General features: G+C 38.4%; 1 protein-coding gene across 1 annotated transcript in view; it reads right to left on the bottom strand.

Moving 5' to 3' along the window:
- NOX3 (NADPH oxidase 3) overlaps positions 1-25,703 on the bottom strand; it is a 38,816-nt gene extending 13,113 nt beyond the window's left edge. Inside the window, exons 1-10 of the mRNA XM_085057398.1 lie at positions 25,659-25,703; positions 24,889-24,984; positions 24,576-24,686; positions 22,645-22,729; positions 13,932-14,077; positions 11,084-11,265; positions 8,256-8,385; positions 5,023-5,115; positions 3,716-3,969; positions 151-313 (exon numbers count right to left, since the gene is read on the bottom strand). Coding sequence (XP_084913524.1) covers positions 151-313; positions 3,716-3,969; positions 5,023-5,115; positions 8,256-8,385; positions 11,084-11,265; positions 13,932-14,077; positions 22,645-22,729; positions 24,576-24,686; positions 24,889-24,984; positions 25,659-25,703 — 1,305 coding nt within the window. The remainder of the gene's footprint in view (positions 1-150; positions 314-3,715; positions 3,970-5,022; positions 5,116-8,255; positions 8,386-11,083; positions 11,266-13,931; positions 14,078-22,644; positions 22,730-24,575; positions 24,687-24,888; positions 24,985-25,658) is intronic.
- Positions 25,704-26,686: the final 983 nt, after the last annotated feature.

The following is a 26,686-nucleotide window of genomic DNA, read 5'->3' as shown; positions in this document are numbered from 1 at the left end:
AGTTCCTAAGGCAGCTGGAAAGCAAGTGACTGCCTCTCAGAGCAAGTTATAGCACTCAAGTGAGCCTCTAGCTCTGAATTGCCTCTCTCTCCTGGCTAAATAGGCTCACTTGTGGAACTTTTGAATGAAGCAATAAACTTTCCCACCTACCTTCTGCAGTGCCAGTATTGTGTTGGGGTTACAGCATTTGTACCAAATGGATTTTAAAATAGAGGCAAATGGCGTGACTCCAATTCCTGCTGCAATGCAGACGCTGACTGGATAGTGGAAGATGTCTGTAGTTGCAGATCCATATGGTCCATCCACAGCCAGTCTACAGCAACAAGATATTTAGTTGAGAGTCAACAATGCATAAAGTGACAGAAAGGTCACCATTTGTTGGGCTACACATTTTCAAAACATAATTTATGTTAAGATAAAAGAGAAAAGACATGTCTAAGATGGCATGTAAATTGCCCATACAAATACATTTAATTTTCAGTGGGTGCCATTTAATAGCAAAGCAACTGTCTTTTCTGAAATTAGAGAACAAGAGCACCCATGTGGATTTGGGGCTTGGCCATCTATTTAAGCATGCAATTGCAATTTTCTGGCTTTCTGAAATGTGATTAGTCATATAATTGCATGTCCAAATTTAACTGTGGAATTTGCATATTTAATTATGAATCACTGAAAAGCATCCTGTTTTAGAGCTTTATTTGTTGTATTGTACATATCAAAGTAAAGAGGAACAGATTATAGTAATAATTTTTAAAAGTTCTGTATTTGAGTTAAAGTAATAAAAGAGAAGGCAAGAAAAAGGTCATCATATGCAAGGAAACTACTATTTTCTCATCTCTTTCCGTAAAAGCAGTATTTCAGGAATATATTTTTGGCATACTACTGTACTTAGTATCTGACATAAAGGCAAAATGTGTAAGGAGAAGTGCTTGTTTATGTTACTACCTCCTGTAATCAATGATACTGATGACAAGAAATTAATTCTGGTCAACAATCAAAGATGAGAAAGATTACTGAATGATCAGATTCATTCCTTTAGTGACATGGAATGTAAATACATGTAGTACTTTGGAGTGCTCTTTCCAGCCTGTCTTCATACAACATACATGCTCTGGAAGATGGTTTCACTAACTCCCTGTCTTTAGGGGGAAAAAACCCCCCAAAAAAACAAACAACTTTTTCTTCCTTTTAGATTTTTCTGTTATTTTGTGCTCTTTATTGCATGAATCATCCTTAAAATTTATCCTTAAATAGTGCAAACAAGTGGGCACACATAATTAAAAGGAAGTGTTTTAATAGGAAAAGAAAGTGGGATCCCCAGGCAATGCTACACACAAATATAGGGACACAACGTATCTAAAACCTTATTGTTACTTTTTTAAAATCTGAGCAAACATTTTCCCTTTTATTTCAATATTTAAAATGCCCTGAAAGTGTGATAGCAAAAAAATCTGCTACTCCAGCATAACTTCTGGAAATCTGACCTTAGACATAAAGATTTTTTTTTTTTTTAATATGTACAGTTATTCAGATTATTGCCCAGCCCAGTATTTTTTGAGCACTCAAAACTGTGGTATATATGTACAGTGCCTAAGACCAGCTTTCAGATAAGCTTTCTGTGTAGTTCAATGTGAGGCTGGAAGCAATTCTCATTGTTGTCAGTAGATTGAGAAAAAATTGATCTGGGAGAAATTTCAAGGATTCTCTAGTCCGTTGCTGTGCTATAAGACAGGTTCAATTATTTCTGAATCTTTCCTTGGAGAGATTTGTCTTGTCAGTCTGCTCCTAAATCCTCAGGTGACAGAGATCCCATCATTGGTTTGAATGCCTTACTCGGCCATAGCTATACAGCTTAGCCAAATACAAAGCCTCAGAGAAGCAGGGAGGAGAAAGAGAAGGAGAAACTGAGCTATGCAACTCATTCATTTGATCTAGAGAGAGTGGAGGAAGGTAGTAAACAAAGTGACCAAAAAAATTACATTTGCATTTGCCAAAGAGAAGTAGAAAATAGTGCTATGGACTTTGTGGTTTGGATTGTCCATATTCTTCATCTCTATGTCCACAATTCCATTAGAAAAGAAGTTAGACTTATGGGGAAGGCAGAAGAAATATTTCTTTTTGAAAAAGTATAATTAACAGATTCTATGATTATTTTTAGAATTTAAACATATGCTGACCACCATGATGATTGTGTAGTACTCCTGACTGTAAAGGAAGTTAGATTTTGGGGCAATGTATTAAAACAGCAATTAAGTCAGCCAAAATCCTGAAGAGACCTAATAGGGTACTTGATTATTTTCACAGGAGTAGTTTATTCTGTGGTTTTAGCTCCCAAATTGGTCAGAAATCACAACTGTCTTTGCAACCTATATATTTGCATGAACACTTTAATCTTCTTTTAGTAGTTAAACACCACATATTTTATTCTTAACCCTAACTTATTATTCAGTTGCTATGTCTCCTGTCTTCTGCTCCATTTCTGCTGTATGTTATTTTTTAATATAGTCACCAATTTGGTGTATATCTTTAGATATTGAAACTGTGAAAAAAGACCTGGTTTTTGCTTTATTACTGGTTTAACTATTGAAATATTCTTTTTAGGATATTGTGAGAAAGAAACTTAAGTATGTAATTTGGTACCCTAACAAGATTAAAAAGAAGAGTGTTTACATATGACAGTACTGTTAATTTCAACCCTGCATTGTGGCAAGTGACATTTGATAACATTTTTCTCTTTCTCATTTTTAACACTTGCTGTCAATCACTTTGAACAATTTTTGGTCCAGTTCTGCTGAAATGGCATACTTCTCATTCCAGTTGCCTTTAACAAAGGCACTAATTACATTTCTAATTCTTGTTCATACAATGCAAGGACTGGACCAGACTTTTGTCTCTGCACTCACCCTCTAGGAAACCCCTGCAGCTCAGAGGTGTCTCTAAGCTTTCCAGGGGGAAATCAGTCCCTCCTGTCCCAGGTCCTACACCCTCCACCAGAATTTAAATGATCCTGTGCTGGGCTCTTCTTTGCTGAAAAATCTCCCCTATTCCTGCAAGCAGTGCAGGAGTAGAGCTACATGGTTTGAATCCATTATGCGTAGAGCCAGATGCTTAGCTGGTGTAAGTCAGGATGTCTCCATTGTCTCCAGAGCATCCCTGCTAACTTGGAACAACAGAGCAGCAACTTTTGCTTGTATTAAGATGCCACAGATGCAGAATTTGAACACAAATTTTGAACACAGAAACCACCTTTCTAAAGTGAAGCAAGGTTTAGGCAGAAGTTTCAGGGACCACAAAATATCTAAGTAACTGAAAGGGAAAAACTGGAATTTTGGATGGTAAGAGATGGGTACTATCAGAGCATAAGCATAGAGACACAAATCTAGCAGATATCTTCCAGTGTTGTTAAACAACCGTCTTTCAAAATTGATATCTTTAGGTGTAGATAAAGTTAGAGATCTAGATGCTAGCAGCAGAGATAAGGATATTGATACAGACTTTAAGTCTTGGATTAGTTGTCATGTCTTCTTGGTAGCTGCTGGCCCCAGTTCATGGCTATTTGTCTGTGGTATTTTTTAGCATAATGTCATATTTATGAATCCAGATCTGCAATCTAATAATGTATCATAAAAAATACATGCAAAATCAATTAAAAACATTAACATTTATTTTAAAATACAGAAATAACATTAAAAAATATATAGTTTATTATTCAAACCTTGGTAACATCCACAATTCCTTGAAAGCTTTTTCCTCTGCTCCAAAGGCCTTGAAGAGGGCTGCAGTCCAATCCCCAACAACCCGTATGTGGACACTGAAGTAGTCCTCCTCAGGAGCTGAGGTGAGGGTGAAAGGGTGCCACTCCAGCTGTGAGACAGATGGGCACTGCAGAAAGACATACTGACCAGCTCCCATTTTAAAGCCATGTTTCTTCATGTGAAGCTCCAGGACTCCAGAGGAATGTGTCACCACCTAAAGAGTAATAAAGGGACAAATTTAATTTTTGTTCAGAAGGGTAAATGTTTGTTTTCATTACGTTACAGATATCCTAACCTGCATGTTACAGTGTTTTTTCCCAATAGCTTGAGAGCATGTACAGTGTGTATTGTGGGACAGCTTGACTTCTGAGGGCAAGAGACAGAGGAAAGGAGGTAACAATTCAACAATTTATCAACTTTCTTAGTGTAACCTGTGCAAAAGTATTGCTTAATTAATTAGAATAATTCCATAATTCCTAGTTTTACTCTCATGTAACACTGCTAACTCTGTAGGATTATGAAGGAAAAAAGCACAGTGAGCTCAATTCTAATACACTTTTAGAAAGAGGTAATCTCAGTTAAGCAGCAGTTTTGTATGTCACACACAGTACACTGAGATTCTCACATCACAGCCACTCTGTGAAATCAGCAGCAAGACTTATCCCACATCCTGTTCCCCTCACACAAGATACACCTCTTCCTGATCCCTGGCTTGGTATGTGTGGACTCAGCTGCTTCTATAGTGACATCCCCAATCTATTCTGATGTGACTTAAGTAGTACCTTGGCACACAGCTGGGAGAAATCACTACAGTGGTATTAGTAAAGCTTTGACGATATAACTGACTATATAACTATATATGCTAACTGATAATATAACCCTTCATCTCCTCAGAAGCCTCCAGATTTTGAAAGTAAAAACCTTGTGCTGCTATTGAAGTCAATACTCTCTTACATTAACTGTCGTGGAACATGGTTTTAGTTCATTAAAAACAGAGACCACAACTAGATGTTTGTGTTATGGTGGTGTAAAGTCTGGTACTTCATTAATCAAGTGTGGTCCCATATGGAATATTCCTATGGATTTGCTATTGGAATAAATGCAAAATGTAAAATCAATATTTGGCTGAAACCATGGTAATGATTGAAAAGTTGCTGAAGCTAGGACTGAAAAATGAGGTCCTAATATAGAGAAGTTACCTTTACACGATAAAAAGTCATTGACATAATGTGTTTTTTTATGCAGATATGCCAGCTATGTTACATACCTTCGTAATGACCACCTCCTGTCGAAATCTCCAAAACCTAATGACCCTTTCACAGATGTACAACACCATAGGACTTAAAACCCACTTCCAAGCCTGTAGAAAATTGCATATTAAAAAGCAACATTTATTTGAATGTCCACAAAAATACTTTCCTTTTCCGGTTTAAATCAGCAGTTAGCCTAAAATTAAATTATTTTATTTTCTTCTGTGATTTTTGGTTTGTCATTCTCAAGACAGTATTTGCGTGGCTGCTGTAGCAGTTCTGGCTTTCTTGTGGAATAGACATATGGGACTCCCTCACAAATGCACTCCAAAAGCAGTGCTAATATCTATCTGTACTCTGGCCAAGAAAAGTCCTTTAAAATATTTTCCTATTAAAAGGCAAAGGATTAATCTATTTAGGTGTTGTTACATACAGATGTCATTGGACCTGAAGCTGTAGAGATGTACACATTTATACAATAGTACCCATAGACTTACAATATTTTTTTCCCAGAGTCTAAAGTATTTCACAGTGGTCAGATAGGAATAGCTGTTATTGTCAGCTGTGAGTTTTCTGATGGTGCGTGAGAAAACATTAAGTCCCAAATATTCAATTAGAGAAATGGGATACATTTCCATTTAATCCATTAGTCAACTCTGTATAAATACTTTTTTTTTTTGGCCTAGGAAACAAAGTTGGTCATACTTTAAGTATTGCAGATGATTGCTGTGCTTGTGCTTGCTAATCGTATGTACTGATCACTGTAACAATCAGAGATACTTGGCTATTCAAGTATACAAGCTGATGATTTCACTGAGTTGCACTGATAGCTAAGATAATTAGATGTAATTGAATCTTCATGATTTAAAAAGAATGTTGGGGTTTTTTTTCCTGGAAGAGATACTGTTTTGTTCCCACTCTTGTTAATTACACAGCTCATTCTAGCAAACTGAATGCTCCACAATCATGTGTCTTTTAAAATCACCAAAGAATAACTTGCTGAAACATTGACTTTGCTCCACAAGCTGGGTAACAGGAGTTACAAAGTATCTTTTATGAGGAACAAGCCATAAAATTATGTGGCTTCCTTAGAAAGTGCTAAGAGGATGGAGTGGCAATTTCCCAAGGTTAAGTCTGGAAAATTAAATTTAAAAAAAAAAAAAGGAGCGCATGATTTAATAATGGGAAGAAACCAGCCTAAGCCAGAAGATTCTCAGCTAAAGCAGAAACTCAACACACCCGTTGTCCCTAAATACTACAGGTGTCTCTGCACAGTAGGTAATCTCATGTCTTGAATACATTTGCATATATCAAGCCACAATAATGATGAGATCTGTTTTTCCTCCCTTCCATTTGTGCTACCTGTAAATAAAAGCATGTGACAGGAATGATAAGGTTGCAGGCTACCCTGTGTGAGATCTCAGCTGGGATTTTAAATGTGCCATCACTCCAGTGCAATGGAGCATTCAATCCAAAATATCTCTTGGCTGGGTTGGGACAACAGGGCATCCACCAGGAGAGATGGGCTCCTGAGCAGCACAGCTGCTGGCTGGCTAATCAGGGCATCAGTATCCTTGCCCAAGCAGTGTTTCCTCCTGTAATGAGAATGAACTGAGATGGGTGGTGATGGCTCAGGCCAGGCTGTGAGGATGAAAGTCTGGGTGCCCTGGGTGCAAGAGAGGTTTTACATCATCCTCATCAGGCACCAGGCTGGGCTGCTTCCTACCTGCTGAAATATGGAGCAGGAGAGCAGGTGTGGCATGACTGAGAGGGGCTCTGCCGTGGTAGCCTCCCCCAGGAGCTGTGGCCAGCCTGCTGTGCCCTCTGGGGTCACTTCACACTGTCCCAGCTGTGCACAAGGCTGTCCCCTTCCTGTTTAGTCCCACCTGCACAGACCTTGCCATGGCTTTTTAGCCTCTGAGTGAATTTGTGCTGTTTCTCTGCGGTGTCTAGCAGATATCACACCACAGCACATTACACATCCAGCAAGGCACTGTTCATATAGATGATCTATATGTCATATGGTATTATCACAATTCATTTAAGGTAATGTGACTTTGTAAGTATGGCCCTGGGTAGGCAGGAAAGTGTGACAAAATAGGTTTAACACAGAGAAGTGGAAGCTCTTTCCAGTTAGTTTTATGATAATGAATGTCAAGACATGCTGTTGGAAGTAAGCTTGTGTCTGTATTCATGGTGCATAGCCATGTATTGATTTTTATGGTGACATTGTAGCTGCAATTTTTAGAGAGGCATTCATTTTCTCATTAATATGCAGGTTGGATAGTGGCTAACAATAGTTTAGTTTAAGAAAAATCTATGTCAGCCATTAAAAGAGCTACTAGACACTGAATACTAATTTTTCTCCTTTACTTTAGGATTTCCTTTGGTATGTTTTCTCTTTTTGGAGGAAACAACAGAAACTTGCATATGAGCAAGCTAAATCTTGAGCTGAAAATGTTAAATGATTTTGTTTGTATGCAAGACATCTGACATACTGTACAAGTCTGCTACTTAATTACCCCCTGTGGATTTGCAATCTTGTTCTAACAAAATCATCCTTCCATGGGACATTTTTCCTGCCTTTTGCCTTTCCCTTTCATAATTCATTGTTTCAAATTCTCTGCTTTTTCCCTAACTTAAGACATCAAGGCTGGACAATATAAAGCGTGTGCCCCAAAGCAAGGACATGATTTTCTCTCCACCTTATTGTCCCTTGGTATTTAAACTATCCATACTAAAATTCTGTTAGTTAAAATAATAATATTAATTTGCATCCCTAGCTTTACAGTTTTATTGTATTTTCTGTATCTCTACCCTCATAAGGTTTTCACTTGGATGTTATCTTTGTGCAACGAACACATCAAGGATATTTGTGATACTGAATTATTCAAAATAAATGTATACAACAGATCAGACAGAGTACAATTTTGACATTCATACCCTTCAAAGAGTATGTTAGTTAGTCTACATGAACAAATGATCTTCCAGAAATAAAAATTGCTGTTAATGACATCAAAATTGTATACAATACTCTTCACCTGTATGAATCTATACTGATTACAGAGGAGGTTTGGATCACTATCTTAATGCACGGGGAGAGGTCATGGAACAGGAATGTGAAACGACCCTCTAAACATGACACTAAGTGCCAGCCGCTAGCATATGCTCCAGCCCCCTGCTCCCTAAGACATTTGGCCTCCCAAGAAAGGACATTAAGTTGAAAACAGAAGACAAATATCACTCTTACCACAGGTTTGTTGCCAGAAAACTGTGGCAGAGGGCACTGAGTGGCGTTCTCCCATTCCCAGTAGTGATCTTTACAGTAAGTGGCATTGTGAAGCAGCAGACTCTGAGGCGTCTGACCTCGGACAAGCTGACTTAAAACAAAAATGTTCATCAGTGATATGCCTCTTTCTATGGTTTCTGTGCCTCTCTAAGTTTTTCTCTAGTAATTGAATGCCAGTTCTGAGATAAATGAAAGTTTGAGAACCGGCCATTTCAAACCTGCTCTCCTGTTCAAATTACCTTTTCTTTAGTTTTGCAGAGACTTTTTGACCAAAGGAAAGAAGTGAGCTATAGTATTGGTATCCATCACTGCAGCTGAACTGCAGAGAGCCCTTGCACGGAAAAATGTACATTTCACTGTATGTGGCAAAATTTGATTTCCAAGTTCTTTGGAGTAGGCTCTTTGACCTCCTCTGTATTTGAACATCTGGTAGTGTTTAGTAAAGTGATAAAATCTAATAGTGACAGACCTACTCTACCCTTTACTGCTTTCCAAATGCATTTTTAAAAGCTACAAATAAAGTTGGAGGAGTGTAATTAGATGTATACTGTCTAAACATACTAAATTCTAGCTTCCTTACTTCTGAGAATGTTAATGATGTGAATTTTTCAGAATATATCAGTCCTGACTGTTCAGTTTAAATGTGTTTCACCTGGTATTGATTACGAGCAGAGAAGGAAGATTTTTATGGGGAAACCCTGTTTGCTTCATATAATTTCTCTGAATTTTCCCTTCCATACTTTGACTCTGCCACCAGTTCAGACAGAAAGGAGTTAGGCTTGAGTGAGGTTTTTTCAGCCACCTAGGAAGAAGGGAGAAGTGGGAGGTGGATGAATCCTTGTGGTTTGACTCTCATGTAGGGATGTTGTAGGGCAGGAGGAAGCTGCACTCCTAGCCTGGAGCAAGCAGAATGCTCATTGAATGAGCATATCGATAGGGCTCTTCAGACAGTGTCCCATTTTTGGGGAAGTCTCTGGCTGAGTAGTGCTGGTCAACTGGCTAGACAGAGGGAACTTACAAAGCTGAAGGTTTTTAAGGGCTCATTATAGTTGTTTGAAGTTAGATTCTAAAAGTTTTGCCAGAGAGGGAGGGGGACATTTTAATCAGGCCAGGATACAGTATACAGCATCTGCTTGCAGCTCTGCCTCTGTAAAATGGAACTAATTAATTGGGCCAATTTCAGGAAAACTCAAAGCCAAACTGGATGTGGCAACTCTCAAACCACAAGGAAAGAGGTGAGAAAAGTAACACACCACAGAACATTGTACTGGCTGCTCCCTGATGATGCTATCCATGCAGCTCCAGAGAACAGGCACATGCACACACTGCTGTGGGCTAGGCACTGTGTCAAAGAGTCATGGTCTGTGCATATTTTAGTGGTGGGCAATAGCATCTGAATATTTTATGAGACAGACATAAAAAGTGTATTGTGATAACAAGGACAGACTGGTGGGATTTTTAGCAACCTGGTCTAGTGGGAGGTGTCCCTTCCCATGGCAGGGGTTTGGAGCTAGATGATCCTTAATGTCCATTCCAGCACAAATCATTCTGTGATTCTGTGAACACCAAATGACTGTACTTGGATCTGAAAAGCTTAACTACAGCTTGCGGCCATGTGTACACAAGTTAGTCAGCAGGAAAAGATCTATGGAGCAAAGCTATCTTTGAAGGCCCCTCACTGGACATGACTGAGGCCTGCCCAGGGATTAGGACTAGGTCTGGCTTGGTCCTGTGAATGAATCACTTGTTAGCTCTTGGCACAGAGAAATGTGTGCCTGTCAGTGTATTTCCACCCCAAACACTGGGTTATGCAGCCCAGGCATTGTACCATGGCATGAGCCCAATCTAGGGAATGAGGAGGGCCATGAGATTTACCACTGGATTAAAATGTGAATGCATATGCACTGCTGTAGATTCATATGAACGCTATCATACAGAAATGAGAAAAGGAAATGGAGGGTAGCACAAAAGGGAGAAGCAGATAATACCAGTGGAGCTGGAAACAGAAGATGGAAATGTTTTCAGCTTGAAGTGCATTTCTGCTCTCTGCATTGATCAGTCCCTGAGCTTCTCAGGGAAGGTCCCATGCATCTGCTGTCCCTCACTGTAAGAGCCAGCATCCTCTACTAAGAGGACAGACCTTCCTTTTGTGCTGAGGAACAGGGAGACAAACAGCAACCAGGCAGTCATCCTGTCCCTAAAAGCCTCTGACTGGGCTAGGCATAAGCCTGAGTTGTTTGTTACTGCAGTCATTTAAACCAGGTTTGTAGTATAGTATCTACTGCTACTACACAGTGTGTCTGTATAGTGAGGAAATTTGGGGTTCTGTTCCTTGCAGAGAAAGGTTAAAATCACCTTACATTTATGAATGCAGAGAATAGCCACAGAGACATCTACCACAGGGCAGATGACATGCTGACAGCTTGTCAAGCTTCTACAAGGTCTCTTGCAAAAAGTCTTACAAGAGCTATGAGCTGTAAGCTCTATCCCTTACTAATTTGAACCCACAAAGATTTGATTCCTGATTGTTAATGTCCTCAGTTCCCAATCATGAAAGTTCATTCATTGATAAGGTGCAGGTTGTAAGATGGTATATCCTTTAGAATAAACTAAATTACACTTTCAGTCCATATAAAAGTGATGTGTTTTAACTTCAGAATGTTTTAATTTTGTAATCTCACCAAAGATCCCAGCAGTTTGTTAATAGAAAAGTGTGGGCTTATAGATTTGGATGGTGTTTCATCTCAAACTGTGTACATAGACCCCATGTATTTTACACAGAACCTTACCCCATGCCATGGATTATTAAACCAGTGAAGAAAACCACAAAGAGATGATGGGTGTACCAGAACACCTCATAGCATGACCTTCTGATGAGCTCAGTGGATGAAGTCATGATGAGAATTAAAGCCACAGTTATCACAACTCCAGTTATTCCAGCTATTGTGGTTAGTACTTCTCCTGTTGTGTTCTAGAATAAGAATACATTATTAGTATTAGTTCTAGTTGTTAATCCTGTTATAATTGTTATTTTTATTACTATTTCTGTTACTTTCTTTATTGTTACTGTTGCTGCAATTACATGTGAAGCCAAAATCTTCAACACAGGAAAAAGAAAAACAGAACAAGACATGGAGGCAAGGTAATCCTTCATTTTACCACAGAACAGCATGGAAAGACATCCTTCTGCTCCATTTCTATTCAGGCTTATTCCAGACAGATATGTAAATATTTGCTGTCACTTACTTGTTTCAGGAATTGAACGGAGGAAATTAGACATTCTCATTCATACTATTAGAAATTTTGCTTACATAAAAATGTGCCAGAAAAAATAAAAATTGCTAGAGACATGAGAAGATTAAACCTAGAAATGTAATAAAGGAAATAGCACAGGAAACCAGCTTATTTATGTGAGGGTGATAAAGTCAGTTGTTAAGACACCTGCAACCATAAAGGTGTGGAACTCTTTTGTGCTTACTTTACTTCAGAGTTTGTGGGGAGGTAGAAGCCCTTAAATGGTGCACAAAGATGGCATACTCTCATTTACTTTAAAAACATATCTTGTTTACCTGTTCCTTGCATTTATCTGGAGATACATTGCATAATAATTTGATTTATTTTTTAAAAGACATATTTATATTTACATTTTTATACTTGTCAATTATGACATTAATATGCTGGGATAGAACATGTTCCTTCTTGTTCATGACTCACAGATGTCAGCACAGGTCTGGTATATCTGTCTAAAACCACCAAAATAAACTGAAGTGAGAGCAAAGATGTATTTTGAACACAACAGTCAGATGCTGATTGCAGTTATAAAGTGCAAATCGTGAAGAACAACAGTAAAAATCTCACATGCAAGATGAGAATCAAGCTAAATATGCCAGCAGAGTGTAAATGAAGTCCCAATTTGGCCTACAAAGCATGTCTATCTGTTTTCCCTGTGATGATGCACAGGAATGAAGGAGCTCAGCACGTCTTCTGGATACTGATTTGGTTCTACAGCTTAATACACTAGGAGAAAAAAAAACAACCCTGTATTGTACTTGTAAAGTGCACTCATTTGATATGGAAATCCTGGAGGTGATAAAAGTCCACAATGCCATTTTTACAGTCACTTTTTACGGAAAAATAATTCTTTCAAATTCTCACACTTGACAGCACACAGTACATTTTCAAATTGGTACCTACCTGCGAAGAGTGTGTTCAGATCCTATTACATATTAACAGGATTGATCTAGGTGATATTTTGAACATTTCCACTACAGTGGCTAGTTTGAATGTTGAGATGAAAAAAGGCAAAATGTCAAAGACACTTAGTACATTGCTTCTATGGCAGTAGGATGAAACTGAAAAGAAAGTCTGAATTGTTGATCTCAGAACTTTCTTCTCTGAAGTTAGGAGCAATCTTTTGTTTGCTTCTCTTCACAATTTATTAATTCTGAGTTCAACTACTGAGACACAAGTGAGTGATAAAAGAAATATAAATATTAGAGGTTAGAATAAAACTAGGCTGTAAATTGAAAGGTAATTGTGGAGTGTATTACTATGAGAAATCTAAGAAAGGATCTCAAAATATTCTAGCCTTCCTCCTCAAGGGTATTTAGGATCTTAATGCTAATTAGAGACCTACCTCACAATTATATAATTATGGGAATGCTTACTGGCAAAAAAAAAATTCATGCTGAGAGATGGTAAGTTCCTGTCCAGAGCTGTGAGCTTTGTTCTGCTCCTGGGGAGCACCTCACAGGCATGCTGTGAAGGTGGTCACTGGGTGTACTGAAGGACTGTGCAGCTGAACCCTTGGCTTGCTGTCCTGTTCTGATAAACCTGGCTGCTTTGTCAACATGAACATGAAGACTTCTGCATTCACACCACTGACTACATCAATTTGCTTGATTTTCTTCAAATCTGAAATTGCTTACTTGTTTGTTTTGAAAGATGCAAACTCCATGCTATCTAAACTGGAAAGGAACTAAGAAGAAGCAGGACAAGCCTTGCAGCTTAAAAAGTATAGAATCCTATCAGTGGTTGTCCAGCCATCTTCTCAGTTTGTTTCTTGTTTCAGTGCTTCACATCACTGACCAAAAGGGCACCACTCCATGGTGTTCAAGCATGGAGTATTATATTTCATGCTGACTATGTAGGAATTTTCTAAAGATCAGAAGAATATGAACAATGAGGGCAGAATTAGCCCCCAGATTGGGAAGGTGCTGCACAATCTTCAGGAGACGCAAATAGCAAATGTGAAAGAAATATTGTGAAGTGCTATTGCTGTTAGGTTCTTTTTCTTTCTGAAAAGAAGTTGTGTTTGTTCCATGTATTGATAGTTTCATTTTGGGGTTTTTTAAAATTCTTTGCAGGTTTATCTAATTGCCTACTATTCACAACACTCCTTATCCTCCCCCCACCAGCTGTCTCCTGACAAACTAATTAAAATATTATAGACATTTCTTTGAGCTTAGTAACCTGAAAATTGCAGCTCTGAGTAAGTGTTTTCAGCTGAAATTGAGGTTAACCTTTGGCAGCACCTTCTCACTCTGGTTAAAAGGCTTTGAAATACAGTTTTACCGACAATAGAACCCACAGAGAAAAACTTTTTAAATGAGGAAACCTAAAAAAGTGACAGCTTACTGTTTCATAGGTCCTGATTGGGTTCAAGTAGCTTTCATTTGGGCTCTTGCCAAGACCAGAAAGTTTATTCTGTAACTCCCCAGCTTCTTTTGACTGGCTGGAATGATAGCGCTCGATGTTGATCAAGTGGGCAACAATATGGATGGCTGCATGAGAGAAAGAGTGGTGTGAAATTACAGGCACGCCTGTATGTGCCCACACTGCCAGAAGGAACTTCATTATGCACACTGCGAACTATTTGAAAAGCTCAGGCATAAATTGAGAGTTTTGCATGGATTAAGCTGACAATAAAAAGAGAATTTTATCAACTGCATGTCTAATATGAAGTGACGGCTTCACAGTGGAGAGGATAGGAACAGCTCCAGGGTCACCTCCCAGGTTTACAGTCAAGTGCCTTGCAGTCTACAGTGTCATCAAAGGAGGACCTCTTGGGAGCTGATGTAAAAGTGTATGCCTCTGATTTTACATTGTTCAAAATTAGGTAAATTGATTAAAATTCCTATTTTAAATTAATATGCTAGGATGTGCAATAGTTTACCATTGCTGCACAGGATACTGTGTTCATTGGTTTCAGCATGGGACAGTTTGCAACTTGCACTAGAGATGCTTTCAAAATCTGTCCCATATTAACAAGTAGCTGTAGCTTTACTTTATGCAGGGGAAGCCTGGGGAAGCCACAGGAACTATGATTTTAATTAAAAGAGAGAATTGCACTGTTAGATCTGATTTGTCCTGAGTATCATATATCGCCCCTACTTCTGGCCTGCTCTTAAAAGGTATATGAAATGGTCAGTTTAGAAAAATGCCTTAGATTGAAGTAAGAACTCCCCTGTAATTATTTTCCTGGGTGGAAAGAGTATAATTTCAAGAGTGGAAAAGGAGGGACTTTGTTTTATTATTGGCTAACATAGATAAAGTTGTAATCAAGCCAGGTGCAGGGCTTCATATTTCAATATGAGAAATTCTCAATTCCGTTACAGGAAAGTTGTAATTAATGCAAAATATTAAATGCCAAAGGATGAAAAAATGACAATGAAAGATAATTTTATGTTTACAGCAGAGCTATTTCTAGTTTTTATAATTAGCTTCTTGTTATCATCTCTCCTTCAGTGGTTATCTGTTTCTGTCCCTGACCATTTAAAAAACCTTTCAAAAAAGCAATATTTGTAGTAAATCAAATATGATCTTCCCTGAACAATATTCTCAAAAAATATTCTTTTTTTCTATTTTTATTTTCTTTTCTTCCCCCTACTCCTCTCCTCTCCTCTCCTCTCCTCTCCTCTCCTCTCCTCTCCTCTCCTCTCCTCTCCTCTCCTCTCCTCTCCTCTCCTCTCCTCTCCTCTCCTCTCCTCTCCTCTCCTCTCCTCTCCTCTCCTCTCCTCTCCTCTCCTCTCCTCTCCTCTCCTCTCCTCTCCTCTCCTCTCCTCTTGCCTTTTTCTCCCTTTTTTTTAAATATGGAATGAAATGTGGATGAAAATAATGTCTTACTATACAAGTCAGTGTGTAATCTTAGACGCAAACACAGGATTAAATGCATGAGGACTTTTGTATTGCTGATCTTTTATGTGCCTATCCTCTTAGTGAGCTCCCTCACTCCACATGCTGAAGTCCAGCTCCTCTGCAACCACTGGAGACATGGGAATACGAGTTAAAGTAGGATGCTGGCCATGGAAATGGTTAAAGCAGCCAGTGCAAGAAGGTAAAACATTCCCTTCTACCATAGGTTGGTTATTCCATGTGTCCAGGCTGGAGAGAGGCTATTTTTACTCTGTACTTCTGAGGTGATCCTTCTAGAGCAGTGGATGTGCTGTGGTTGGTTGATTGTCAGGATGCACTTCATTCAAAACATAATGTTAACTTAGGGACTCCCCCCACCACTCCTTGACACCTGCTTCACCTCATTGCCTCGTGCTTAGATATTCACTGGGAGATGAATGACCTATTTGAAAATCCTTGTTACATTAAATTTAAAGTAAGGCTTTAAACCAAATCACATGTCCTAGTCATTGGGTTGACTGGTTATTCTCTTTTGAGCTGTCTCCTGATGAAACCCTTAATAAAAATAATCCAATATTTATTGACACAGGCATCCCCAGTGAATATCCTGAGCACCCAAACTGCAAAATCAAGCTCCCATTTCTCCTGAATCTTTGGCCCAATGAATAATAAATTATTTATACAAGCTGGAATAGCTTCAGCAGGATGGAGAGTGAATCCAAATGGGTATGAACTGCACAGAGATAAAATGAGACTGGAAATTGGAAGACAGATTCATGCCATCAAAGGAATGAGACTCTAAAATAACCTTTCAATAAACGGGATAATGGGATCAAGCAATCTAAAGAGCTTTCAGCTGAAGGTTGGTCATTTTATGAAATGGTGTCTATGACGTGACGGTGAGCATCAGAGGGTACTGGACTCGGTGACCCAGCCTGTCCTGCAGGTGCTGGTGCGGATGAGGTGCTGCATGGGGAACAGTCTGGCCAGCATCAGGTGGGAGATGCTTCCCGGAGCCTGGGCATGACAGCATATTCCCAGCACCCAGGCAGTGCTGGGATGCGGAAAGGAAGCTTACACTGGACCACAAGCAGCGAGTGAGATGTGTGGATTTAGGCTGTCAAAACCCGAGAGCCCAAGAAGCTCCGAGCTGCATGGTTTGGGTGGCAGCTGTGTGGGGGCTGTGGCAATCTGTTCCCCAGTATACAACTGGTGTATAAGCAGTATATAAACACTGTTTATGTATTTAAGTGTAACAGCACATTTAAGTGCTGAGTGGGAAGGGGAGAACTGTTCTTACAAGGGCTCCTTTCAGAACAGATGTGTTGGCCTGGTAAGGATGTTATCTGATCCAGCTGGAAGGGAACCAAGTCATTGCTTGATGAGGACCTGATTTCTTTGACATCTAAAAAGGCTCACTTGTAGGACAGGAGTGTGGGGTAACTGACTGCTGTCTTTGGTAAGTTGTGGAGTTACATGCTGCACATTGTCTGGTACTGGGCTAAGAGAAAGAAGAAATAAAAATTTCAAAGGATGGAAACCCCTGACATTCAATCTCTAAGTGGACTTCTATTAAGCAGTTTGATTTTGGCATCTACTACTGATGACTGTAACTTGGGCCTCTTGCTCTCTGTACGTAAAGGATGCTCTTTATAACTCTGGTATGATGTAATAGTCCTCATAGCCTAGGGACCATGGGAATTTCACACAGTTAGGGTCTATAGTGGTGTTTTACCAAAGCTTGCCTGCAGCCTGTCAGCTACGGGTTTTGGATTATTTTTACTCATTTAGAATAACAACATTGACCAATTGTGGAGGTTTGAATCTCTGTTCATAGCAAAACACACTTTCTCCCTTTCACCCTCAAAACAATAGATTTTTTAAAAGTACTGCAAACTTTAAAGTATTCACATGAACTGATGACATTTCTGTTGTTCAGAATGCTAAAAAATCTTGTCCTTTCCCCAAATTTCAGGATTCTACACGATTTATATGAATTCTAGTCATGTCAGCAATGACAGGATGTCTAATGCTATCTGGTAAATGCCATGTTGAGAGTGAAATTATGCACTAGTTTTCTCCAGACAGACAGAGGTCCACATTTCCTAACAGAGTATTTCTAGTCTTGGATAGAAAAAAAAAAATGGGTTTAATGGATAGAGCTTCTCAAGAAAGTCTTGAGATTAAAGTTTGATGAAGAGCAGTCATGTTGCAAGTTTCCCCTGGAAGAAGAGATCCGCTACTTGTAACCTAGCTAGTAAGATTTGTCTGCAGGCTGTTAGAGGACACTGTCTTTTCCATCTGCATATTGTTCTGTTTCTCTGTGTTTCTATCAATGGAAACATCGTCCTACCTTCTTATTTTGGATTTACCTTATCTTCCCTTCTGGGTGACATTCTTTCCTCTGACAAGTAGAGGACATTATAAGTGTAGAAGACTTCCAGAATGAACAGGAGAGTTGTTGTTGTTTTTTCCTGCAAGCTACTCTGTGGTAGATGTTAATGTACAGAGCATAATGATATACTGAAAATTATTAACATTTAAACTAATGATGTACTGAATATGTTGGTTTACCTGAGTCTCCCATGATCTTACATATTGGCTGGAGTGCTATTAGACTAATACTTCTGATGGTTTTTTTTGTGCTGCTAGCAAAAAATGATGCAATCTAAAAATGAATTATAGCTGGATGGTAAGAGTAATGCAAAGACCTAATTCCATTTTCAGTGTGGTTCATTTAATGTATAATAGTTCTTGCCGAATAAAAAGTCTGGCACTGAACACATTGCCATTAACTAAAATATTTTACATCCCTAAAGTGCATTTTCTGAAGGTCTTTGCATCTGCAGCGTATAGAATTCACTAAGTAATTCCAAAATTAATATGCAGATTTCTGAAGTCAGAGCTTACCACAGCTGGTATTTTTTTTCCTCTGCACCACTTATCTAAGTTAACCATGAGGGCAAAGTTTAAGGTATTACATCTCTGGATTTTCAGTTCAATTTTTTCCTCATTCTGCAGATCCAAATATAACATATGGAATAAATCATCCATTCTTTTAAACAAAGTTCTTTTTTATAACATTTCACGAATACTGAAGGATTTTGACTGTTGTTTTTAATGACATCTGGAACCTCTGAAGCACTTAACATACATTAATTTGTATTTGACCCTGGGATGTTCCATCTAGTCCACCTCTGAGATCAAATAAAAGGTTTTATTGGAAGGAGTGAGGGAGGAAAAGGATTGCTATTAGAGCATGGTGTTTACTGTACATATCCTTAAATACAAAGAGATGTAATTAAATTACCTTGAAAGTATGGTCAATTTAGCTAGTCTTTCAGCCAATTGTGCCTTCAGTGAAGCATGCACAACTCTCATTGAACTAAACAGAAATTTCATGTGTTTATCTGAGGACAAGATTTCACTCTCTCTTTTTCTGCATGCCTGTACAGGATAATAATCAAATTGGAGCTTGCTGCTAGCAGTTAGATGTTTTGATTAAACAGCCTATCCTGATAAAGTCAAAGGGTCAAATCCTGGCCTTTCTGCCCACAGTGGAGACAGCAACTTTCCAAGCAGATAAACCAAACACAGACAATTCTGCCTGCGACCAAGCCTAGATTCTTTTTTGCCACCCACTGTCTCGTGCCTTTCCTAGTTACACAGAACCCTTAATTCAACTTCATGCTGTCTTTGTGGACTAAAAATGGGCAGGTTGTTCAAAATTTACAATAGTGACCACACACGTACTTGCATTGTATTTTTTTTTAAAGAATGGTTATAAACATCAAAGAAGACCATGACTTGGACCATTTTGTATCTTAGCTGGAAGCTTATAATCTTTAATTTAATACAATTTCCTTCCTAGTACTTGCACTAAGTCTGGATTTAAACAATCTGATGGAAAAAAAAGTTTAATGGTAGTTTGATTTTCTGTAATTTCTGGAAGTACAACACTGAGATATCAGCTAAACCTCCTTTGAAGATAAGCATCTGCTTCCCTGAAAACTTAATCACTTACACAAAAATGTGACTCAGATCACCAAAGCCCTTCACATGGTGTACCAAAAAGTGGTTGAAAATGGAAAGGTTTCCTAATATTTTTAGCTATAGATTTTTCTTGTCAGAAGCCAAACACATATCAGCATATTTCTCTATTAATTTTGCAGGTTTTTAAAGAAAATCACACTGCTGGAATTTTTAAGGAGCAAGAACCACCATTTCAAACAGCTTAACTCCAAACAACCTTGCCATCCTTCCCCTATTTCCCCTCGATTCCTTAAACTCTATTAATATCATAATTCAAAGATTGTTGGAGCAAAATATCTATATAACCTTACTGCAAACACCAAAGCAATGTAAATAGTTTGTTCTTCAAGATATGCACAACATTTCAAAGTAAAAAAATAAAAATCCTCCCAACACTCCCCACTTCAGAAAATGTATGAATGTGCTTTTTTGAGAAGGTAAAAACAATACAGTAAGAGGTAGGTGTTGTAGAAAACATTATTTACTAGGTCCTGTAGTGTCTTTAAGTTTCAGGACACTGCCTCTCAACTGAAAAGTCTCTTTTGCATTAGAAAGCACAGAATTATTTGCACTGATCAAACTGAGAGTGCATGAAACTCTGATTTTATTCTAGCAGAGTTACGGGTCTATAAGGAAGATTTATTAGTGGCTGAATAACTCCCAGACAGCTCTTATCACAGACAGGCATGCAGAACGCAGGAAGCCAAACTAAGCAGAATTCCCTTTACTGAATTTTCAATGATGCCCTTGATTATAGATAGCATTGTTTACTCTCTCTCTTTCCTCCAACTTCCCTCTTCCACTAGTCTCTAATTATATCCCTTTATGACCTGACCAATTAAAGCCTGCTCTTGAATTTGTATTAGAGCTGATGAAAAATTAAAGGTACAGATGTACTTTTTCCAAGGCCAGGCACACCTCAGCTGAGCTTGCTGCCTGTTAGAAGCCAGACAATACTAATGCTGCACTGACTATTTTTAGCACACTATTAAATAAATATGCTGGAATAACACCACCTGGCAAGCCAAGATGAATACATGTTACTTTAATAATAAAGGAGTTTACATTTTTATATTGCGAGGCTAAGCTTACTGATCTGATCTTCAAATTGGTTTAACTTCTTGCTGCCACATTTAGACTATTGATCATACAAGGGAGAACATCCATTTAACTAAGAATTACTAAATTGCAATAGACTAATAGGAGTTGACTATGGTTTTGCGTAATAAAAGGCAATATAGGTAGTACTAGGATAAATAATGTATCAGTTGAGAGGAAAATGGCATCTATTTACACATCATTTTAACACTCTTAGGTTTTATTAAAAAGGATTCCATGTACTTGTGGGTACCAGTCTGAATTGTTGCTTTTCTGTCACAATGTGTTCTGTATATTTTATTTTTCTATGAACTTAAAATTGAATTTCAGGCAATTGAGTTTCTGGACATTTTTTACCCAAGACTCACTATACAGTGATGTAGTGTTTTTCCAAATATGATTGCTGTTTCTCACTTGACTATTAAGGAAGCAGGAATTCATAAGCTGTCATGCTTTGTTCATTAGAGTTCCTTGTATTGTGTTTTCTTTCTCAAATATCTCATCAACTACTTTTCCACTTTATATTTTAGAAAAAAATCAACCAACCCAAATAACAACCATAAAATGAACCCTTGATTTCTCCCTAGAGAGTGATTCAAATGAGAATTATATGATCATGCTTTCTGTAACTTGACATCAGCTCCTGTATTTTTTCCCTTGAAATTAGTGAAGCCATAAAGTAATCACTTTTCTGATAGACTTGCACTTCCCAAACTGTCCACTTTAAAGTGAGAGCAAACATTTTAATATTAATGTGAAAAACAAAAACAAAAAAGGCTTGACTGTGCAGTTTTGCATTCTTTTTGGAGCATGACTTATTATATACCCAGTAGAGTTGGTTAAGTTATGTTCCTGAGTTGATTTATTAATTAAAGAAGCAATGTTGCACTCTGTAGGAATCTGCTCTATGGTGAAACTGAGCTCTGATGAATGAGTGGACATGACAGGTAAGTTATTAATGATAACACACTGTAAGAGGCATGTTTGCATCCTGTAGCCTTCCCCTCTGAATTCTTTAGCATGACAGACAGAAAACAAACTTTAACTATTGATTCCTGTTGGCAATCCTGACTTCATATTCTTGTCTCACTGCATGAGGACATTAACAGCCTATACACGCAAAAGCAGCTCCCTCATGGAGGCTGAAAAAAATATTGGGACCAGAATCCACCCTGACAGCCTGGGGGTAGAACTCTTACCCTGCAATGTCTTATGCTTGCAAATAGCCCTGATTAATTCCTCTGTCTCCTTCACATTTTCTAAGAGAAATACCATCTCAGATACCTCTCCATCTCTGTGTTCATGTCCTTCTTCACACTGGCTTTTGTTCATTCCTCTCTGTACATCCTGTTTCCTCAAGCTATCTCCTGTTCCCCTCATGTCCTCTGAATTCCTACAAACTTCGGTCTTCTCCAGGTACTTTTACTACTTAGAGAACAGGAAGGTGCCATGTCTTTTTCCCAGCCAGGTGAAAAAGCACCTCAGTAAGTCATTAGGACCAGCAGAACTGATAAATTTTGATCTCAAGATGCTGTTTTTCCCTCAAGGGGGTCATTAGTTTCTTTTATCAGTCACCTACTTAAAATAAATATTTAGGAATCCATTGGTTTTGAGACACCTGCCTCTCTCAAATTCAGATTAAATTTATTACCTGGTTGAAAAATTATTGAAGATGCATTTGTTGACAGATGTGCTTTGTGACTCATAAGCCATTTTGTTACGGAATCAGACAGTAAATGTTATGTCATCTCCTCAAACATCTACCCTGAGGGATTCAATGGAAGTTATTTACACTAAATTTTAAGAGCACACAAATTGGTCAGATTAACTAAGTGACAAATGGTATTTACTCTTCAGATTGAAAGTTTATTGCCTTAACAGTCAAACTCTTCTCAAGCAAAAAAGATTACAAATGGTTAATCAGGTGGGACTCCTACACATATTTAAAGCTGCAGTCAACAAATGATTGCACTAAAATAGCACATCTCAGAGCTGATGGGGATTACAGCATTAGACAGAATCACTGTGAAATTCAAAACAGTTCAAAGACAAAGAAGAAAAAAAAATAAAACCAAAAAAGGCTTACTTGCATTTAACGCTATTCCATAGGCAACCATCTTGTGAAATGTGATGTTTTTGTCAAGCTGTCTCCTCAGTGCTCCTCCACAGCACTTGGTGAAAAAGCAGAACTTGTTTTGTATCATTCCTATTGATGTTTACAACTCACATATTGGACAGGAGAATAGTTCAGAACATTTGCAAATGGAACGCTGAAGGAATTCAGTGGAAGTTTTGGGTTAGTTTGTGACTCAGGTAACTTTCCTGAGTGACACTCCAGGGTTTCTGAAACTATTCAGCCTATGTGGGGGCTCAAAAAAGGGTTTGATAAAGCTGTGCAACACTTAGCTGTGATTTGTGAGTGGTTTATCTGAGCTGCCATTAACTCATTTGCTGGTGTAAGGACACCAGGCTGGGTCATCACTGCCTTGAGAACTTGGCTTTAGCTGCATGAGCCCAGCTGAAGTGCTGGCAAAGCCAGCTTGCAATGAAAACATTTTCTCTGCTTTCAGGAAATGCGCACCCTGGGAAGATGAGGCTGTCTAGACCTCAGGTGGCTGCATGCTGATGTGTTACTGAGCCATGCTCCCATTATTGGAAAGGCTCGCCAGTGCTGTGCTCACGGCCAGCTGGGTGCCCCTGCAGAGCCAGCCGGGGCTGGGGGCACTGAGTCAAAACTAACATGCTCTGCTGGAACCCAGACAGCACTCATGGACTGAATTCAGTCTCTGAGTGGTGGTGTGGGTGTCTGGATTGCTTGCACAACATGGCATGGTGCCATGCCAAAGATCCTGGCATGTATCCGCATTGTTTCCCAGCTAATAAGCCTTCCAAAAATCTGGAGCACCACAGGATGTGATGTCAATGTGCAGCACCTCCCTGGAGAGTCACTGGATCCAGCCCAGTACTGACCATGCTGGAGCCAGTCAAGCTGCTCTGCACCATTCTCCTCAAGGGCAGAATGTTGTCCAGAAAAGCAAAATATTATCCGTGAGAAGAGTTCCAGTTCTCTGAGTTCTTACTCAGCATCTAAATGGGCATGCATATATTCTGTGCTATTTTACAAAATGATTCAGAAGGCCAAGACACCTTTTTTTTTTTTTTTTTTTTTTGTAAATGTAAATGTTCAACTCCTGAACTCCAGCAATGATATAAGTATTGATTCCCAGCCTAAAGACTGGTTAACATCCAAGCCTAACAATCAAGGAAACAAAAAAAGGCAGAACTGAAATAAGAACCAGCTTACTATAAAATAACTGAATCTTACCATTTCTAAATTCCTGTTGTTCTTGGAGTCATAAAGTGATCAGTGATTTTTTTTACCCAAACATGTGGCACTGAAATTGCTCTTAATATTAATAATTATTATATTATAATAATTCAATGCAAGTTGAACTTACAGCTAATAGAGCTAAATGCTTAAGTGCATCCTATCTGTGATTCCAAGGTTAATGTAAACACCTCTGAGCAGATGACCACTCTGTTACAAATACGCATTCACCACAAATGAAGACCTGAATGGTGGCCACTCAGATAGAAGTGTTTAAACATGTTCATTATTACCCTTAGAACATTTTTATCTATCTGAACACTTTATTTCTACAATTTTCACTTTGCAGCTTGAGAGAATACACATGATGGATATGAATTTTCTCCATTTGGCCAAGTCGCATTATTATGTCCCTTTTTTTTGTAGCTTCTCACTTTTCTCTTCGTGACACCATGCTATGCAGCAGCTGCCAAAATCAGTGTTGCATTTAGAGCACTGTGTTAAACAAGTCATTTGTTTCTCTTCAGTCATGAATACTGACAATTTAAATGGTAATAACTAGGCAATAGTGTACAGGCTTCTCTATCAAAAATTAAAATTCCTTGGAAAATGTTTGATATGGATAATACTGCTGAACTACAGAAATAAAAATGAGAAGATAATATGGCTATTTGAGAAATGATACTTACAATGCTTGCTCCTCTTAAGAATGAAATGAGGTTTCTACAGACTGGTAACAGGATTAGCATGCAGTTAAAATTAAGGCACGTTGCAGAAGCTCTTGCCCAAGCCAGCGTTGACTGTACATATAACAACATAAAGAAATTAAATTACAAGCTTGGTATAGGAAGAGCAAAAGAAAGAATATACTATATTAATATAATACTCTTATGTGGGAAAATTACTGTTGAAGCATCAAAAGTTTTATGAAGGATGTAAATAAAATCAGACTATGAGTATATTCTTCTTGTGAAACCCTTTAACAGTCAGACTCATACTTACTCCCAGCATAATCCGTGTATAAATGTAAGCATTGTCATCTTCATACCAGTGGAAGGTATCAATAAACAAATAAAAGTTCAGTCCCAGCCACACCAGCTACAAAGCAGAGAGGCTGCAGTTTAGTGACATTTACAGTATTTCTTAATGCATATAAAGCTGGTTATGGTTATAGTTTTAAGAGAATCTGAGAGATGTTTCAAAATCAGTGTGCAATGCAGTTCTTGATCACAGATGATAGAAATAAAAAAAAAAATGCCTACTAGAATGAGGCTATCTTTTAGCAAATGCAGGGTTATAGTCCTACCCCCAGATCCCCAGTAGAGGTTATAAATGGTGTTTACTGTGTCATGGTAAACTTGCTCTTAAGCACAGGCCTTAACCTGGTCTCTTAAAAGGCAAAAAATGCTAAAATTAAAAAATTACAGAAATGGGGGTAGTTAGGAGCTAAGGAAATTCCTTTCTCTGCTCCCCATACACGATTTTCACCAAACCGTCTGAAAATAATTCAGAATATAATTTCAATTAGAATTGGAAACCCCTGCTGCATTTATCTGACGACTAAAGTACATGGACTTAAAAATAATTAAAAATAAAACACTAGGACTTTAAATTGTTTTTAAGACTAGTTATAAAAAGGCTATTGAATATTTTATAGCAAGTTTTACATTAAGCTTGGGAGTGTTACTGTAAGCAAACCATAAAATGTCTTTTAAACAAGCTTAAAATATTTATATATATCCAATTAGATTTTTAATGGTAAAAATACTCACTAATAACAGCACTGAGAGTTTTTCATTCAAAATCCAGCATCCCATCCTGAGTGCCTCTCCCTGTGCTTGCAGCAGCTGTCTCTTGCCTTTCAGTGTAACCTGAGTTCTCTCGTCCATTCCTTGGGCTTTTCTACTCACTCCTTTTTTCTTTAGTTTTTAATAAGCACCTAGTGGGAGCATGAGCTCTCTCTAGGAATTTTCTAATTAAAGGTTGCCTGACAAGAACAGATCACCCAAGTGACAAGTCTCATGATCTGTGTAAATAAAATGCTGGTCATTGTCCAGTCCTTTCTCTCTCCAGAGCTATTTCTCAGCAAATGAGAGATGCTGTCATTAAATTGTCCTCTTGTACTAACATGCATTTGGGTGAGGGGTTTTTTGCTTTGTTTTTGCCATTTGAACAGGGTGCAACATTTCTTCGTGATCTGTCTTTTAATTCAGTGGCAAACGACATCATCCCTTATGTGTGTATCATATGGGAGCATGTCCTGGTGAGGGAACTGCATTTACCCTTGGCTCCCCTTGCCAGAAGCTGTGCAAATTTTGCCTGTAGTAATCTCATTCTTTCTCTAGTAAAACCATTTCCTTAAGGCTTTCCTGACTTGCCTGTGAAGGAGACTTTTCTGTGACAAAATAACTGAAAATTTCTTAAAGTTGAGATGCTACTGAGCTCAGCTACTTTTTAAAGCAGTGCTAATGGCCATTAACATGAGTTAGCGGAACCATGAGAATGTCATTGCAAATGTTTTGAATGTGAACATTTACAAGGGATTTGCTTTGAGCTTTATTTTTCTTGGATGGTAAAATTAAGTATTATTTAACAAACTTTATGACAAGCCATGTGCAGTAATTGGCCACTGTCCATTATGTAACTTGATATAGGCTGTCCCCACAACCACCGGCTTTATAGTAGCTTTGGTAATGCAGGAGCTAACAAGATAGTGAATCTTGCTGTATTTTTCAGGGGTCAAAAGATGAGAAAATAAGGGAGAAGGGAAGAAGAATGTGCAGATGGTAAAGAGAAATGC

This window comes from Lichenostomus cassidix, chromosome 3 (genome assembly GCF_008360975.1).
Source record: "Lichenostomus cassidix isolate B80296 chromosome 3, HeHo_3.0, whole genome shotgun sequence".
Taxonomy (NCBI): Eukaryota; Metazoa; Chordata; class Aves; order Passeriformes; family Meliphagidae; genus Lichenostomus; species Lichenostomus cassidix.
Note: the sequence above shows the minus strand (reverse complement) of the source record. Positions and strands in the feature narration are given on the sequence as shown.